General features: G+C 39.8%; 1 protein-coding gene across 3 annotated transcripts; it reads left to right on the top strand.

Moving 5' to 3' along the window:
- The first annotated feature begins 1,506 nt into the window (after window positions 1-1,506).
- enpp4 (ectonucleotide pyrophosphatase/phosphodiesterase 4) lies at window positions 1,507-13,747 on the top strand. Of its 3 annotated transcripts, XM_085448918.1 has the most exons (9): window positions 4,585-4,731; window positions 5,881-6,118; window positions 9,253-9,546; window positions 9,656-9,760; window positions 10,913-11,111; window positions 11,213-11,392; window positions 11,541-11,810; window positions 11,965-12,088; window positions 12,480-13,747. In XM_085448918.1, the coding sequence occupies exons 2-8, from the start codon at window positions 5,882-5,884 to the stop codon at window positions 12,066-12,068; spliced, it is 1,389 nt and encodes a 462-aa protein (XP_085305044.1). In that variant the 5' UTR covers window positions 4,585-4,731; window position 5,881; the 3' UTR covers window positions 12,069-12,088; window positions 12,480-13,747. The 3 variants fall into 3 exon arrangements, with proteins under 3 accessions (XP_085305043.1, XP_085305044.1, XP_085305042.1); XM_085448917.1 differs by lacking the exon at window positions 4,585-4,731 and adding an exon at window positions 1,507-1,638 and having other exon boundaries at window positions 11,965-13,747; XM_085448916.1 differs by having other exon boundaries at window positions 11,965-13,747.
- Window positions 13,748-16,559: the final 2,812 nt, after the last annotated feature.

Below are 16,559 nucleotides of genomic sequence, written 5' to 3' on the forward strand. Positions count from 1 at the left end.
CATTCATTCCAAAATTATGTTCACACTGTCTATGTCAGCTGAACACATATCTAAACTGTACTTCAGATGCGGCAGAACTCTTTTGACAGATTGTAATTGTCCACGGTAATGTTGAGGTTATTATATTTTTTATGATTTGGAGAAAGCTAGGTAGGGAACGCAACAAGACATATAAACTAAAATTGCACAGAGAAATGTTTTGTCAGTTGGGTTATCAGCATGGACAATTTGTCATAATAGCTTTGTCACAACTGAAGCACAAGTCAAGGTTTAAAAGAACGTGTAGACACACATGGAAATCCAGCATATAAGAGAAAGAGCTTGTAGAATTCTAGAGAGCTTAGAAGTTAATATTTTGTATGACTGCCTGCCATAAATCAAAGTTGGCTAAAAATGTTTCACACTCTAAAGCACAACCCAACAAGTGACACAGTGCTGTTCAAAAACTGTATTAACACAAGGCTCTCTTAGTAAGGAGCAAAGACTTGATGCCGCGGTCAAACGCCATGGTTTTATCAGGACTCAGTTCAAGCAGCAATTCTGTCAGGAAAGGAGAGAAAGGTCAGTGGAAGCTAGAGCTATTATGAGGATGGAGTGTCTTAACTGGATTAAGTTCTTCCTTGATGTTTCTTGGGAAGCAATGGTGGGACAGGAATGGACTGACCAGGGCTCCACAGAGAGACCAGAGATCTTGATTACCATGTCGATCTGACAGACAGTTGTGTCTTGAGCTAGTCCTTGGTGAGGAGTGGCAACTGAGATGGCTCAAACATTGGGCAGACAATCCACTCATGGCCACCTGAAGGGAAAAACACTAGGAAGGCAACGAAGGAACCCTAAACCACCTCAAAACCATGGGACCAACTGTATTTTCGCAACACAACACGACCTCTGTTAGCGTTTATGTAATTTCCTTAAGTAGTCTTTAGGAATAACTCTAAATGCTTCTTGGAGGACATTCCAAGGCTCTTTTAAGGATGTTGTCTGCTTTTTCTTCTGTTCTCTGTCATGGTGATCTCATGCTGCTTAGGTAATGTTGAGTTCTGTGCTCCGGGGAGACCAATCCATGACCGATAGTGTCCCATTGTATGCTTTCTATCCTGATATGCTTTTACTATATTGGCAGTTTGCTCTGGATCATTTTCATGCCGAAAAGTCAAGCCAAGCGGTATCACATGATCCAACACTGTTGATCCTTTTCTGTATTCATAATTCCATCGATAGATCCTCAACAGTGCTGGTTAAAAAGGAGCCCGTAACCATAACAGAGCCTCCACTCTGTTTTATGGTGTGGATCACCATGATGCCAAAAATGGCTTCTTGGCAGCCACCCTTCTACTGAAGACCAGTGTTGGGACTAACGCGTTATTAAGTAACGCGTTACAGTAACTACGTTATTATTGTGGTAACGAGCACAGTAACTAGTTATTATGCCAAAACCGGGAACGCGTTACTCGTTACTGGGATTTAGATAGGGTCGTTATTCGTTACTTCGTGTGGTGGCTATCGCGGAGCTTCCACAGATTCAATAACATTAGCAAGTGGTGGAGGCCGGCAGGTGGATGAAGGAAAAGGGAGGCAAGAGGAGAGACCCGAAGCGGCCGCTGGTCCGAGAGTGTCAGGTGAACTGAACTTCAGGTAAGAAGTTATGACCTGCAGTCCATCTGGGTCAGATATGAACCAAGTTTAGGTGGAGTTTATTTTCGTTATGCTGACTTTTCCGTACTGCGTGCTAGCTAGCATGACGGAGTTTCTATACAGCTGGGTGGGGTGCTATGTTACTAATGTTGAACTTGATTTTGTTCATAAGGTTAATTATTAGAGTTTCCAACCGTCCTGTAAAAAACGGAATCGTCTCGTATTCAGAGAAAATATTAGCGTTTCGTATTTAGGTGAAAAGGAACAGTTTGTCCCGTAATTCAGCTACAATGAAAAAGGCACAAAGCTGGAGTTATTCTGTGTCTTTGCTGCACAGCTGTTTCTTCTTCTCTCATTCTCCTCCCCTCCCTCTCCTGTATCTACTTCAATCATGAAACTGATCAATGATCAGCTGATCGGCTTTTCTCTCTTGTTTGTTTATCGCTCACTTTGCGCCAGAAAGAGGAAACCAGCGGATGTCGCGCTAAACAACAGCAGAATTTTTAAGCTTGATCAGCTGTTGTTAGAATTTATTTAATATTAATTTCTAGTATCAGCTGATGTTTGCTGGAGCCACAGCTGTAAAGCTGCTGGTCATGATATCGGTTTGAATATGTGATGAGAGGGAAATATGAAGATGAAACCAGGAGATGTCCTTACTGGATCATCAGAGCTGTGATGGAGAAACAGGTTTACCTTTTAGGTGACATGAATGAGTTGAAGGGAAGTTATGAACTGTTTCTGAGAGACAAATAACACCAGGATCCTTTTTCTAAGTAGCTGACAGCTGTTAACTGTGCAGGGGCGGATCTAGCAAAGTGTTGCCAGGGGACCATGTAGGGCATTAAAAGGGAAAGGGGGGCACAAGGAAATACTTTCTTATTCTCATTTAAAATGTCTCGCTTTTAAAAAAATAATTATCTGAGTCTTACAACAAACGATTGATAGATTGATGCATATATACCATCAGAACAGTGAACATCACTGTCACAACTGTGTTTGTTTTCATTCAAAGGCTTTATGATTTTTCCTATAATGGCGGCCGGTCTCTAGTCAAAATGCCCGGGACGATTTTTTTGTCCTTGTCCAGCCCTGTAAGCAGCTCATCTGCAGTCTGGTGTTACCTACATCTTCCTATTCAGAAGGCAGAATTTCCGAGTTCTGAGTACAATCGAAAGCACCACGACTGCAGTTTTTGTGTTGGATGTAAAAAGCGAGGATAGAATGGCTAGGATAGAATCAGGCGTGGGATTTCTCTCGTGGAAATGTGCACATAATTTTTTCCTTTCTATTGGTAGGTGGCACAGTGCACTTGTGGCAAGTAAGCAAGCTAGAAGACTGGCAATCTTGCTGGGTATCCAGTTACGGAAGCAACACATTAACAAGAGAATTCTGAGTTAAACCAAAGTTACTTTCCCTAGTAACTAGTTACTCTGAAAGTAACGAGTAACTTGAAGTAACTGAGTTACTTTTGATAGAAGTAACTAGTAATGTAACTAAGTTACTAATCTAAAGTAACACTGCTGAAGACATTTCTCATGTGGCTTCGGTGAAGAGTAACTAGGGCCAGATGCATTTGTTGGGTCTTAAGGATATGACTGTCAGATACTCATCATTTGCTGTAGATACATTTATAGATCCGCCACTTCTTCTTTTCTCATCCACTTAGTTTCCTTAAATTTCTTAAGGACTGAGATAGGCCAAATTTTCAGCTTATGGATCACATTGGTGATGGAAAAAAATTGAATTTTATTTATTTTAAAATACTTTTTACCCAGCTGCTTAAAGCAAAAGTGTGTTTTAGATTTAATATCAAATAATATTTTAGGTGAAACCTGCAGGACAAAAAAGTAAACTGGATCCTATAAACTCTCATAATTTCACCTGTTAAATGAAAGATTACACTTTTTTTGGTTTAACTTTCAAACTCTCATCTCACTAAAACTGGTGTACAACCTACTTTTTTCCACTCTGATATGCACAAATTTGTGCATACAAATCTACACGGCTTTCTTTGTGGGTTTAACGGTCCAAACAGGGAATTTCCATCATCAGAAATGTCAAGGGAAATTCCAACGCACGGCTAAAATGTTACCTTGAGGGGCATCATGTTGGAAAATATTATCTCAGTTGTTTTTTTTAACAGATTTACTAAAAACTGCATACAACTTGGGCCACTCTTCTTTTTGATCTGCAGGAAATTCTCTATTGTGACAACACCATGAACTTGTTTTACCATGTTACCTACTTATTCTGAAAAAAATAAAGTTCACAGTAATTTAGTGGTCAATATAATGTGTTCAGATTCATCTCATAAGTCATGACACACCACTCTTTCCTACATATATCCTTTATTTTTATTTTATTTATTTATTTTTCTTGCCTGTCCCGTTCAGTACTTTAGCAATCAGAACTGTTGTCAGAAGGGAAGGAAAGATGCCCAACAGATTTATTTTTTAAGTGGAGAAATTATGGCAAGGCCATATTGGTCCACTTGATTGATCTATATTATCATAAGCTGCCTTTAAAATATTGGTATCTGTGTTAGTATCTGCAATATTTGAAAGTGAATCGATACCAAAAATTGCAGCATTGCACGCCACTAAGCAGATGTTCCTCTTTAGCGATCCCTATAGGTAGTAGCCGAAAGAAGAGAAGATGTGTAATTTTTCCCTGGTCATGGCATCAATCGACCGGTACGTCAAGTTTGCTACAACAAAAGCAAATAGCGAAAGGTTTATTTCAAAATTAAAGCACTACATTTTAACGCTCTATGAATAAACCAATTTGTGCAAATATAGCATTTATTAATTATAAAAAAAACAATTAAGTTGGCATTAAAATAGCAAACGAAACTACCAGACGCCAAAGAATTGCATTTTTTTTTTTTATATCGCCGTTAGAGCCGCGATTTATTTTGGAATTTCTCACCGGAACTGAGTGAGATTGATATTAGCCAACTAGACAGCGTCTCAGCAGCGTTTGTTTGTGTGTTTTGTGAAAGTCCACCGGTGATGTTGCTGCGAAGATAGGGGGAAAGGTGTTCAGAGGCGCTGTTTGGAGCACAATTATCCGTCAGCTCTGCCAGGGCAGGTAACGTGTTTAAACGGACTGTTGTTGGGGGAACGCTGTGACATTGGCAAGCTAACTTGGTATACGAACTGCTAACACGCGCCCTGCGGAAAGTGAAAATAAAAATTTTCTTGGTCGGGTGACCCAAGACTTTTTGTATTTCCAATCTGCCACTAGAAAACACGAGTTTTTGCATGATTTTCAGTGTTTATTCGCTGTGTTATAAGTAGAGCTGTGTCGATATTTTCCCTTTAAGAACGGCGACTTCCTTGTTGTGTTTATTTCTCAGACTGTGAAAGCCAAGGCTTTTCGCTGGAAGTCCTTGGTGTCACTTCAGTACTTCCTCCAACACGTATATGAAATGTAACTAGGTAGTGTATGAATAAAACAAAATGTCTTTAAAATAAATAGTTAAATTAATGAATAAGGTATAATTTTATTTTTATAAATTTATTAATTGTGTTGTCTTTGCCGCACTACTCCATGCACTGATAAAATAAAATCGAACGTAAATGGCAAAGTTGTGAATAGGAAGAAAGCACCGGAGAAACTGGTCCCAGTGAGGAGACTCATGAGTAACCGTTCAAAATAATCCTTGTTTGTGTGATTCTGAGCTTGTTTCAGACAGTTTATCTTCTGTCTGAAACGAGCTGTTCTTTAGGCCGATGTTCTGATGGTTACCTGTGCCTAAACAGATGAAGCAGGTGGGTGGTGTGAAAGATGGCCTTATTTGTGGTATCTGCTCTTATTGATGTCATACAGACCAAAATTGGGTTGCAAACCCCCCAAAACAAACTGTTACGGTTTCTGGCGACTGGTATTTGTAGCTGGTTGGAGTTTTCCGGCTTTCTTTGACTGCAAAGCCAACAACTATAAGTTTCACTTCCTATAAAGTAAAAGTGAAGGGCCAAAGAATGATTCTGGTATTTTGAGAATATTCATTTTCTTTATCTATGTGAGACTTACACCTAGGGAAATCATACCCGGTGTAAGCCGATCTCATTTATTTAGCCTTTTTTGTATCTTTATCCTGAAAGCAGATTAATTTCCTGCAGGTGGGATTTTCAGGCTGGCACACTGTAACCTTTAGCTTAGCAATGTGAAATTAAAACCCCTCTCAGCTTGGTTCGAGTATTTCAGGTTTCTGTTTTTTGTCTGACACATTTTCAGGATGTTGTTTCAATTGGTGCTGGCTTTCCTTTGTGGTGTTGGCGTTTGGGCCACAGAAAATACCACCACCCAGCAGGAACCGCCGCCGCTGCTGCTGGTGTCATTTGATGGGTTTCGAGCTGACTACCTGAAGAGGTTCCCCATGCCGAACCTGAAGCTCCTGTACAGCCAGGGGGTCCTGGTGGAGCAGCTCACTAATGTCTTCATCACCAAGACGTTTCCAAACCATTACAGTCTGGTAAGCCTGCTTTTGTTTGTGTGCGTGTGTGTTTGGAAGATGATCTGTCTGATAGCTGTGTCTAATTCTGGTCTGAAAACATTTCCTTCCTTTGAATTTGATGCAAGAAATAAGCAGGTTCTTCTCTGAAAAACACGTTGCCTCAAAACCCACAGCCTTTCTTTCGCTACCGTTTAACCCAGAGGCGACAGCACTCAGGATTTCCAAGAAAAAAACCAAAAGCCTCACTGCTTTCATCTTTCATCAGATTCACTAGTCGTTTCCTCCTGTTTATTTAGTCTGTAAGCATGCATTAAAAAGAAAGAACAGGGCCCTATTTCAGGAAGCCGGTTTAGAAAACTCAGAGTGAAAAACGATACTCAGGGTTGAGTAACCCCGAACTGTCCGACTCGGAATATTCGGTTTCAGAAAGGCTGATAACAATTAGTTCAATCAACGTGGAGTTGCTTTAACCCCAAGTTAAGCGCGCGCACGGGGATGCATAAAGCCCTGATTAGTGGAGCACAGATTAAGCGAGTCACCATGGAGACGGAGGGAAAGAAGGCGCGGTCAATGTATTTTACAGCGCTTGAGGCCGAAATTCTGATGGCAGTATAGGGCTTTGGAGCGTGATGTCACGGGGGTGGGCGATAACATGCAAATTTTGCGGAAAAAAAGTAACACAGCCTCAGCTGCAAAAGAAAGGGAGCATGCATGGCAAAACATAGCCGACAGAGTCAATGCGTGAGTGTTAATTTAAACATTGATCTAGGGATTTCCACCCATTTAACACGTTATTTTATTATATTTTATTTTATTTTTTATTTCATACATTTTATTTTGTGATGTGATGTGAGCGCAGGTGCAACCCAACAGGCCCCAAATGTTCCTGGCAGCAAGTAAAAATGAAATATAAAAATATAGTCCAAACAGGTAAGGTGTAATTGTATTATGAGCCATAGTGCTTGGTCTGTTTGTCCGATGTAAATCAATTGCAGTTAGAGGCTACATTAATTTCCCCTCTGTAAGCACTTATTGAAATTATCTGAGCACATTACAAGTACATATTTGCTTACTCTGTATGCTCATATGCGACCCGTTATAGCCAACAGAAAAAAAGCGGAGGCCTGAAAAACAGGTGGGGGTCCTCCTCCACCACCACTCACAGAGGCTGAGCAGTTGGCTTCCACATTTGTGATAATGTTGGCAGCATCACATATGATCTTCACAGTGCAGAGAACACAAATTAGCATCCATTACTATAATGAAATAATCTGTTAGTTTGAAATGCTACAGGGAACTATGTACCTGTACATTAATGCTGTGGAAAGACTTCCTGTTCACATAGTCTCCTTCATTTACTGAAGGAGCAATAATTGGAATGTGAGTGCCATCTATACAGCCAATCACGCCTGGGAACCGTGAGAATAAATGTAAAATTTAAGTAGTAGTCCAAGTATCACCACATCATGAATTAAGTTTCGTTCATCCTGCTACCTGCAATTTTGTGGCATCCCTCTTTGATGAATCTTGTGGGTCTATGACCGGGGAACACCACAAACGAGTACAGGAGACGTTTCAGTGCAACTGTAACATTCCTGACTGCTCGACAGACGGTAGCCTTGGAAACGTGCTCAGCGTCACCAATATTATACAGAAAGCTCCCGTTTGCAAAAAACCGAAGTGCAATACAAATAATATGTACAGAACTGAGAGGATGTCCGCGATGTGTCACATGAGCAATATTAGGCCTGAGGATGTTATCCAAATAAATTATAGATTGTGCTGAAAAACGGTAACGTTCACACAGGAAATCATCAGGAAATGATAAAATGTCCGAACGCGCTCTAATCACTCTCTCCCGGCGGAGAGCTCTGCGGAGAATTTGGGCCTCAACATCTACTGGCTCTTCAAGGAAGGGACACGCCATGTCTGACACTTCCTACAGGCAGGTTTCCGACAAAGAGGCGGAGAAAGTTAGGGTTAGTTGAAGTAAACCTGCTAGGGGGCAGGTTAGCTTCACGGAGTGTGTCGTCATAGTAACTCGCTCAGAATTAATCTAAACTCGCTTTGTGAAACCGAAAACCCAGAGTTTTCGTTAACTCAGGGTATACTTACTCAGAGTTTGCACTAAACCGGCTTCCTGAAATAGGGCCCAGAGCTTTTGTTGAGCTGGAGTATCTCTAGAGTGAAAAGTTACACCAAAACATTGACTTGGTCAGAACCATAGACTGTATATAAAAGATGGACATAGTGACTTGAGTTGGGAGATGCTGAACACCTGTGATTGACAAGTCATTAGCTGATGAGTAAACTCCTTTTAATCTGCCTTTCTGATTACAAATAAAGAACACAATTAAGAGGGCTATTATTCTACCATATGGGTTGCCCCCAGGTGGCCAACAGCAAGAACGCAGGTTTAAGAGTTGGGTCTTTTTTTAATAATTATTCTAATTATTAATTAATGTCATTAGCTGCAAAATGTTTCACTGGGTCTTTTATATATTTATTTTTTTTAAATCACACAAGATTTTCAATTTTCCCGTAAAAGCCTTGTAAATGTGATATTGTCATTGAAGTTTGTTACTGTCCGTCAGATTTAAAAGGAAATATAAAAAAAAAAAATCAATTTCAAAGTGTGATATTAGTGCTACACGATTGTTTTTGATCAGTACTGTGATGATGGCTATTTGTCATGATCATTCATTTATTTTTTTGGACAAAAATGTTTTTATTGCACTGTGAAGTAAGCATAACACTGCTTTCATATCCAGGTAAGGAGCTGTATAAAAACCTAGTGCTAAATTAAACTGGGGACTGTATTTTCAGTGCAGTTTTGTTGCTTGGCTGCACATCATTCTTTGCATATGATTTGTTCTTGGTTTATACCACTTGTCCTATTGCTAAAGACTTCCAAGCAATGCATCAAGATCCACTTCTAGGAACAAGCTCTTTGCATTCTGATGGTGCAGACATTCAAATCAAATCAAAATTCAGTTAACTGGGTTCCCAAAACTTTCATCATTGCATTCACCTTTTAACATTTTGGAAGCTGCTTTTCATGCTTGAGTAATCAAGTCTCTTAAAGCTAGATAATAGAACAAAATCACATAGACAGTATAATATTATTGTTTTTATTATTGTTACCTCTGCAGGTTACAGGGCTTTATGCAGAGTCTCATGGTATCCTGGCCAGTAGAATGTATGATCCCATCAGCAAGAAGCACTTCAGCGTTAGCAACGACACCGACCCGCTGTGGTGGAATGGGGCGGAGCCCCTCTGGATCACCGCGCTGGACTCCGGCTACAGCACTGCAGCCATGATGTGGCCCGGCTCCGACGTGACCATCAGGAACCGCACACCTACACACTTCTTTCCCTACAACCGCCATGTAACATTCCAGGAACGACTGGGGAATGTGACAAACTGGCTGTTAGGAAATGCAACGGTAGAAATATCATGTCTCTACGTTCCTATTTGTGGCGCTTTGTGGAGATGGTCTAATTTGGAAAAGCTGGAAGGTTTGACATTGTTTATGATTTTTATAATCCCACCAGGAACAACGAGTGAAGTTTGCAGCTCTCTACTGGGAGGAGCCGGACAAATCAGGTCACACGTTCGGCCCTGACAACACCACCGCCATGGGCAAAGCGCTGAAGGAGGTACAGTCATTTGGTTATATTCAAATGCTCAAACAAGCTTACTAGGTTGTCATACTGCTACAGCAAACCTGCATGTACAGTGGAGGAAATAATTACTGGGTCCTCTGTTGAATTTGTAAGTTTGCTCACTTAAAAACAAATGAAGAGTCTGTAATTTTTGTGGTCGTTTCATTTTAATGCAGAAAGACAAAATATCAGCCAAAAATCCTGAAACCTAATACATAAAAGTTATAAACTGATGAGTGAAATAATTGGCTACCAAGCAGAAAAATTTGATATTATTGGAGGAGAAACCCTTGTTAGCAAGCACAGCTGTAAGACGTTTCTTGTAGTTGGTCACCATGTTTGGACACACATTAGGAGTACACACATTATTTCCAAAAACTCTCTAAATCTTTTAGGTTTCTTGGCTGCCACTTATAAACTTAAAGCTTTAGTTTTAAGTTTATAAGTGGCAGCACGACTGAGGTCTGGAGACCAGCTAGGCCACTCCATGACCCTAATGTGGTTCTTTAGCCACTCCTTTGTGGCCTTGGTGTAATGTTTTGGGTCATTGTCATGCTGGAAGACCCATCCATGACCTATCCTTTGTGTTCTGGCTGAGGGAAGGAGGTACTCATGCACTTTTTATGGCCTCATTCATTGGCCCCTACATGCAGTGAAGCCATCCTGCACTCTCAGCAGAAAAACAGACCCAATCCATAATGTTTCCATTTCCGCGCTTTACTGTAGGGCTGGTATTCATTGGGTCACATTTCTCTTACTCTAAACACGGCGGATTGAGTCGATGCCAAAGAGCTTGATTTTGGTTTTGTCTAACCACAGCTTTCTCCCAGTCCTTCTCTAAATCAGTGAAATGTTCACTGGTAAACTTCAGACGGAGCTGTACATGTGGCTTCTCTGAGCAGAGGCACAACAAGATTTCAATCAAATGCAGGCTGGTGCGTTATCATTAACAAGCTCCTCCCATGTAGTTTTGGACTGATCCGAGACCTTTCTCTTGATCATCCTCACCACATCTTGCCTGGAGCTCCAGACCAATATTCTGATATACTGTCTCTCCACTAAAATGAAAGACTAGTTCCAGTGGTGCAAGTCTTTTTTTTTTTTTTTACTTGATGCAGACATTTGTGTCTGCTTGTGTGCGATTAGGTTGACGACAACATCGGCCTGCTGATATCTGAGCTAAATCGGACCGGCCTCTGGGGTCGCATCAACGTGGTGATAACGAGCGACCACGGGATGGCCCAGTGCTCAGCCGATCGCCTCATACGGCTGGACGAGTGCCTCCCTGAAGACAACTACACACTGGTGGACCTCACACCTGTGGCGGCGCTCTTCCCAAATCAAAGTAACTGTGCTAAGCTCATCTCATATTACATAATGAAACTTGTCTCTGTTATTCTGTGCATTGAGCTCCCAGTTGCAATTTTCCATGTGTCTGCTGCCCAGGTGATCAAGCTGATGCTGTCTTCAATGCGCTAAGTAAGTGCCACCCCCACATGACGGCATACTTGAAGAAGTCCATTCCTGATAGGCTGCACTACCAGAACAATGTGCGCATCCAGCCAATCATACTGATTGCTGACGAAGGCTGGACCATAGTGAAGAAGGGGAACAAGTTGCCGAGATGTACGTGCTTTTTTATTTTAATTTATTTTTTTAATAATGTTGAGTTTTTGACATGTTAAGACTAAAAGACAAAAGCCAAAGCACAATGAATTAACTGCCTACAATATTAATGCCTGGTAATCCTCCTGTTACTCCTGTTTACTTTTAGTGGGCGATCATGGCTATGACAATGCTCTTCCCAGCATGCATCCTTTCCTGGCAGCGACTGGGCCTGGCTTCCGTCAGGGTTATCAGCTGAACAGCTTAGAAACTGTGGATGTTTATGCACTCATGTGCCGCCTGCTGTCAGTGCGTGCGCAGCCCAACAATGGCACCCTGACCCAGGCTCGGTGCCTGTTGGCCGCTGAGGCCTGCGTAGATCTTCCCCTGGTTATCGGCCTGGTGGTGGGTGTCCTGCTGGTACTCACTACAATCACTGGTGAGTAAGAATAACGTGTCTTCTTGTTGTATTGTGTTGATGTGGGGGGAAAAAAGGGGACCCAGATTTGAACCCTGTGGAACCCCCCAACATTTTCTCAGCCTTTCCATTAGATGAACAAGCTATGATTTGTTTTCTTTTTTCTCCTCCTCAGTTTTGTTCAGGTCTCTGAGCACTCGCCGCCAATCAGGGCCTCGGCCTTTCCGGAGGCTGCAGGTCGACTATGATGATGATGACGACGACCCCTTGTTGGAGTAAACCAACTGTGTCGCAAACAGGTTTAGAACCACACATTTATCAAGAGCAGACCACAATGCAACCCAAAACAAGAATGTAAAAATGTAATCCAGGCTAAAAGCAAGCAAGAAGCTGCTTCAACTAAAGCCTGGAAGGAAATGCAATCTGTATAATTTAGTAGGCCTGTCACTTACTTCCCCATCATTATGCAAAGAGAGTACAATTGTGCAGTTTATCACGTGATTGTGTTATGAGACATAAATATGTCATGCTAGTCTTTCAGCTGCTCCCCAGGCTTTGCTCTTGGGAGCACATAAAGGTTAAAGACAGAAACATATGAGGGAGTTCAGAGTTCAGCGAACAGACTCAGAACCTTACCAGAGATCATTTTTTTTTCCTTTAAAGATTATAATGTCAAGCATGTTCACACAGCTTCCAGCCTGGCTACTTTCAGATCATGCTGTAAGAGTCCCTTTCCGACGATGTCAACAAACCATTTGAACTTGGAAGATCATTGCTGGTGGTGAGAACGGGGTCGCTGCCAACGGTTTCAATCCAGGAGTCACATTTTCCAGGGACGGTGCAGACTAGAAAGGAAAGCTGGGAGACAGAGTGGTAGTGACATGCAGGAAATGGCCAAGAGTGGACTTTTTATACCATAACTAAACATGGCACTTTTCTTATTACACACACTCCCTACTGCATTAACAGTTTAGCCTGTATTATGTTTAACCTCTCTTTAATTGTCTGGTATTATGATTGTAAAATATGCCGCTCTGCTTCCTGTCCACGTTGGTGATTGGTCTTATGTTCCAAAATCCGCTCACAGCTAGACTGGGAATCCGTGGATAACAACGTTTGTGTGACTGCTAAGCCTGATTACAGAGGTCGGGTTTAGTGAACCCAGATAATGAAAAGACATCCCCGGTGTGGAAAACTAGCTTAATAATACAGGCCTCAGGTCTGCAGATCCCGTGCACTGGTATAAATACAGCTGTGGGTAATGCTATATTCTGTTGTTGTTACTGAGTCTTCATAATGTTACTGCTGTTAAAAATCCTTGGACTTGAACATGTGACAAGAAGCCAGTGGTGATTAGCTGTGAAATTTTGGGGAAATATTGGCGAAGTCTTTGGTGGGAAGACGGTAACAATGAGTCTGATATTATTATTATTCTCAAAGAAGAGACAAAAGCTACTGACTACTTTCATTTATCTTTTCTTTCCATTTTTCTTTGGTAATGTTGTTTGAAGTTGTGTGCTGTTACATTTTTAACAGCAGAGGGAGCCACTAGCTCATTTAATTCAGCTGTGACAAAGATTTAATTGTGATTAACCTTCAGTTTTCTTTATCTGGTGTTCTGTGGTTGTTTTTTTTTTGTTTGTTTGTTTTTTTTTGCCCAAGTATGCCAAAACCTGAATTTTAAATCTGAATTGGTACAATAATATTAATTTGTTGAATTACAGGTAATTCCTCACAGTAGCTTTCTATGCCAGTTGTTCACTTTACATGAGGGTGTGTCAGGGGTCCATCTGTGCTTCCTGTATATGAGTGATACCAAAGACTGTTAGATGCACAAAGAAATAATCAGCACTTATGTCTTTTTTTTTCTTACACAGGGATTTGTATTACAAAATTAAAACTGTAATTGTTATTTTTAGCATCAGATAGGTTAGCTGCACACTTTTTTCTTTTTTTTTTAAGAAACAGTACAAACGCAAATTCAGGTAGTAGTTTGAAAGTTGAACAGTAATTTCAAAGGCTGTTTTATTTAATCTGATGCTCACAGAGGGAGCAACCACAGGTCTGCTGTCCTGATCAAGGAAATTAGATGGAGCACACGCCTGTTAGCAGGATCAGAAACTGTCACCGCTCAAGGTCACAGCATGAGCCTGTTGATATTTAACACTCCTATTATTGGCAAATTCAACAACATGACTCGAACCAATGAGGGATGGATCCATATGACACATGTTTTGTGGAAATGTTGCTCTTTTGCTTGTAACCTTTCCTGTTTCCCCCCCAAAATTTTAAAGAACATCAGTGACACACTGCTCCTCCTCACCAGAGCACTAGATGAATATTTAATAACATAAAAAAAACTTCTATCTTGTTTGTCTTGTAAGATTTACTGCAAACCAAAGGTCCCAGTTGTTTTGTTCATTGTTTCTTTATTAAATGGAGAAAAAAATAAATATATATATATATGTATATATATATGTGTGTATATATATATATATATATATATATATATATATAAATAAATAAAAAAGAAAATGGGTGAAATATTTTCTGTACTTTTCAAGGGATTTATTGAGTATAACCACATCACAGAATAAAAACATACAACTTGCACTCAGTGCAGAGCTGCTTGCATACTTTAACCATTTAGAATGTGAAACCCTAACTTTTGTAAAGTTTGCCATGTGATGTTCCCTCTTCTGCATATTGCACATATAGTTATTTCTGATGGCTTTATGTAATGTGCACATATGTGGGCAGCTGTGGCTCAGGAAGTAGAGCAAGTTGTGCACTTGTAGTTAAATTCAGGCCACTGGTATGACAGGGTTTTTTTTGTTTTGTTTTTTTAAATGCAGATGTCATATCCAGGTGTTTAAATGCTACATGTATGCTCTCTGTATTGCACTCGCATCAAGGCTTGATGTTTAAAGTTACTGTTTTTAGAAGTGTAAAAGAAATCTGTACTATGCAAATTGTGTCTAACATGTCAAAATATTTGTGTAGTTACGAGATTTTGACAAAATAAAAAATGTTGGGAAGCCTGATTCGTCTCTTAATCCTCCTCAGAATCACTACACAAAAACTCCTTATGTCAGCTGGCATTGGGGAAAAACAACCGAGACACCTTTGGGAAAAATTAATTTATATTCCTTTATATTTTTTTTTTCTCCATTGCAGTCACATTACAATGTAATAAAATGATAAACATATAAAATCAAACTCAATACTGACGCATATACATTTGTTCTGTGTTCAAAACCAAACGAACTGTACATGTTTTCATTTATATTTCTTTCACATCATTTAAAATCTGTCATAATTTCTATGTAGTCATCTGTATTATTGTAAATCTTTGTCTCTTCACAGATAAATAGACTTTATTTTCAGGAGGTATTGTAACAAAAATAACACATTTCCTAATGGTGGCTGCCTAGAATCACCGAAAATATCATTCAACTCTTAACCGTAATGCTTAGGTACTATCGTAGACACGCAATACACAAACTGAAGGTACACGATGGGTCTTCTCGTTCCCCTCCCATTTGTATTTGTTGTGAATTAGGGAAACCCCCTGAATGGTATCTCTCATGAGCTGACGTGGGAGCGATTTGAATTTCTGTAGTGAAGTTAGGAGATGTAAGCCAGACAGCCCGACTCGCATATGAAATGTAATACACGCCCATGTTTTGGCTTTTTTGTGATTGCACTGCACTCAGCTAGTTGATTATATGTGGAGTTTAAAATGTCCTCCTTATCCAATATATACATTTTTATCACAATCACCTGGACTGCAGGAAAAGGGAAATGGCTAGTTAGCTTTTTTTGTTTTTGTACGAGACACTGTATTTTTTTAGTCAGAACCAAACTAGCGAGCTGATATTTGGAATTGGGGTGAATTGAGAAATTGAACATTTTTTTTAATGAAGGTAAAAACTAATGACTGACTTGGAAAATATGGACAATTATAAAAAGATGCTGCTTTCATGTCTAATGATATGTATGCTAAATATACGACTAAAAGATAAATGATAAATGTGACTAGAAGTCACAAACTCTCTAGATAAGGTTTGTACAGAGATTAGATGTGGGAGAAGTCTTCTTTTATAATAAATGAATACTTCCGATTTATTATTTTATATCTTTTATGTTATTTATTCCAAACAAAACCAATTGTGCGAAAAAATTTTTCGTTAGCGTTAGCTTTTTGGCCAGAACTAGCTAGCTAGCTAATTAGCCATTTCCTTGTACGTTAAACTTTAAACTGAAGCAAAAATAATTACCCAATGGATTTTTTAATTTGACATTTTTGTAGTAATATGTAAGCAAAGATAACCTGAATTGATGAAGTGATAAATGTGCAAGATTGAACTCAGAAATCAAGATTAAGGTTTAAAAAAAAATAAATTAGTTGTCAGAATGTTAACTTTTTCTATTTTTACATTTACCATTATTTTGTCTTGTTAATTTCCCCCCATAAACATGAAAGTCTTCTCTCTGAATTTTCTGTGACTAAAATCATAATGTATAACAAATTATTTTGTCATATATTATGATAAACATTTCTTGTGAAGGTTTCTTTTGAAATAAATTATTGCTTAATAATTATTTTATTTTAAAGTAAAAAAAAGGAGCACAGTTGTCTGGCAAATCACCTCCAAAAACGTCATCCCACCCACAGAGCTAATATCAGTGTGCTTATACTCAAGACAACACAATGGCACAGATTCCTATGAAAACACAGCTTCCAGTCAGGCTGAATTTTTCTTCTCT

The sequence above is a fragment of the Copadichromis virginalis genome, linkage group LG23 (assembly GCF_057382275.1).
Source record: "Copadichromis virginalis isolate Kocher_CV1m ecotype Utaka linkage group LG23, C_Virginalis_male_GT1.1, whole genome shotgun sequence".
Lineage (NCBI taxonomy): Eukaryota > Metazoa > Chordata > Actinopteri > Cichliformes > Cichlidae > Copadichromis > Copadichromis virginalis.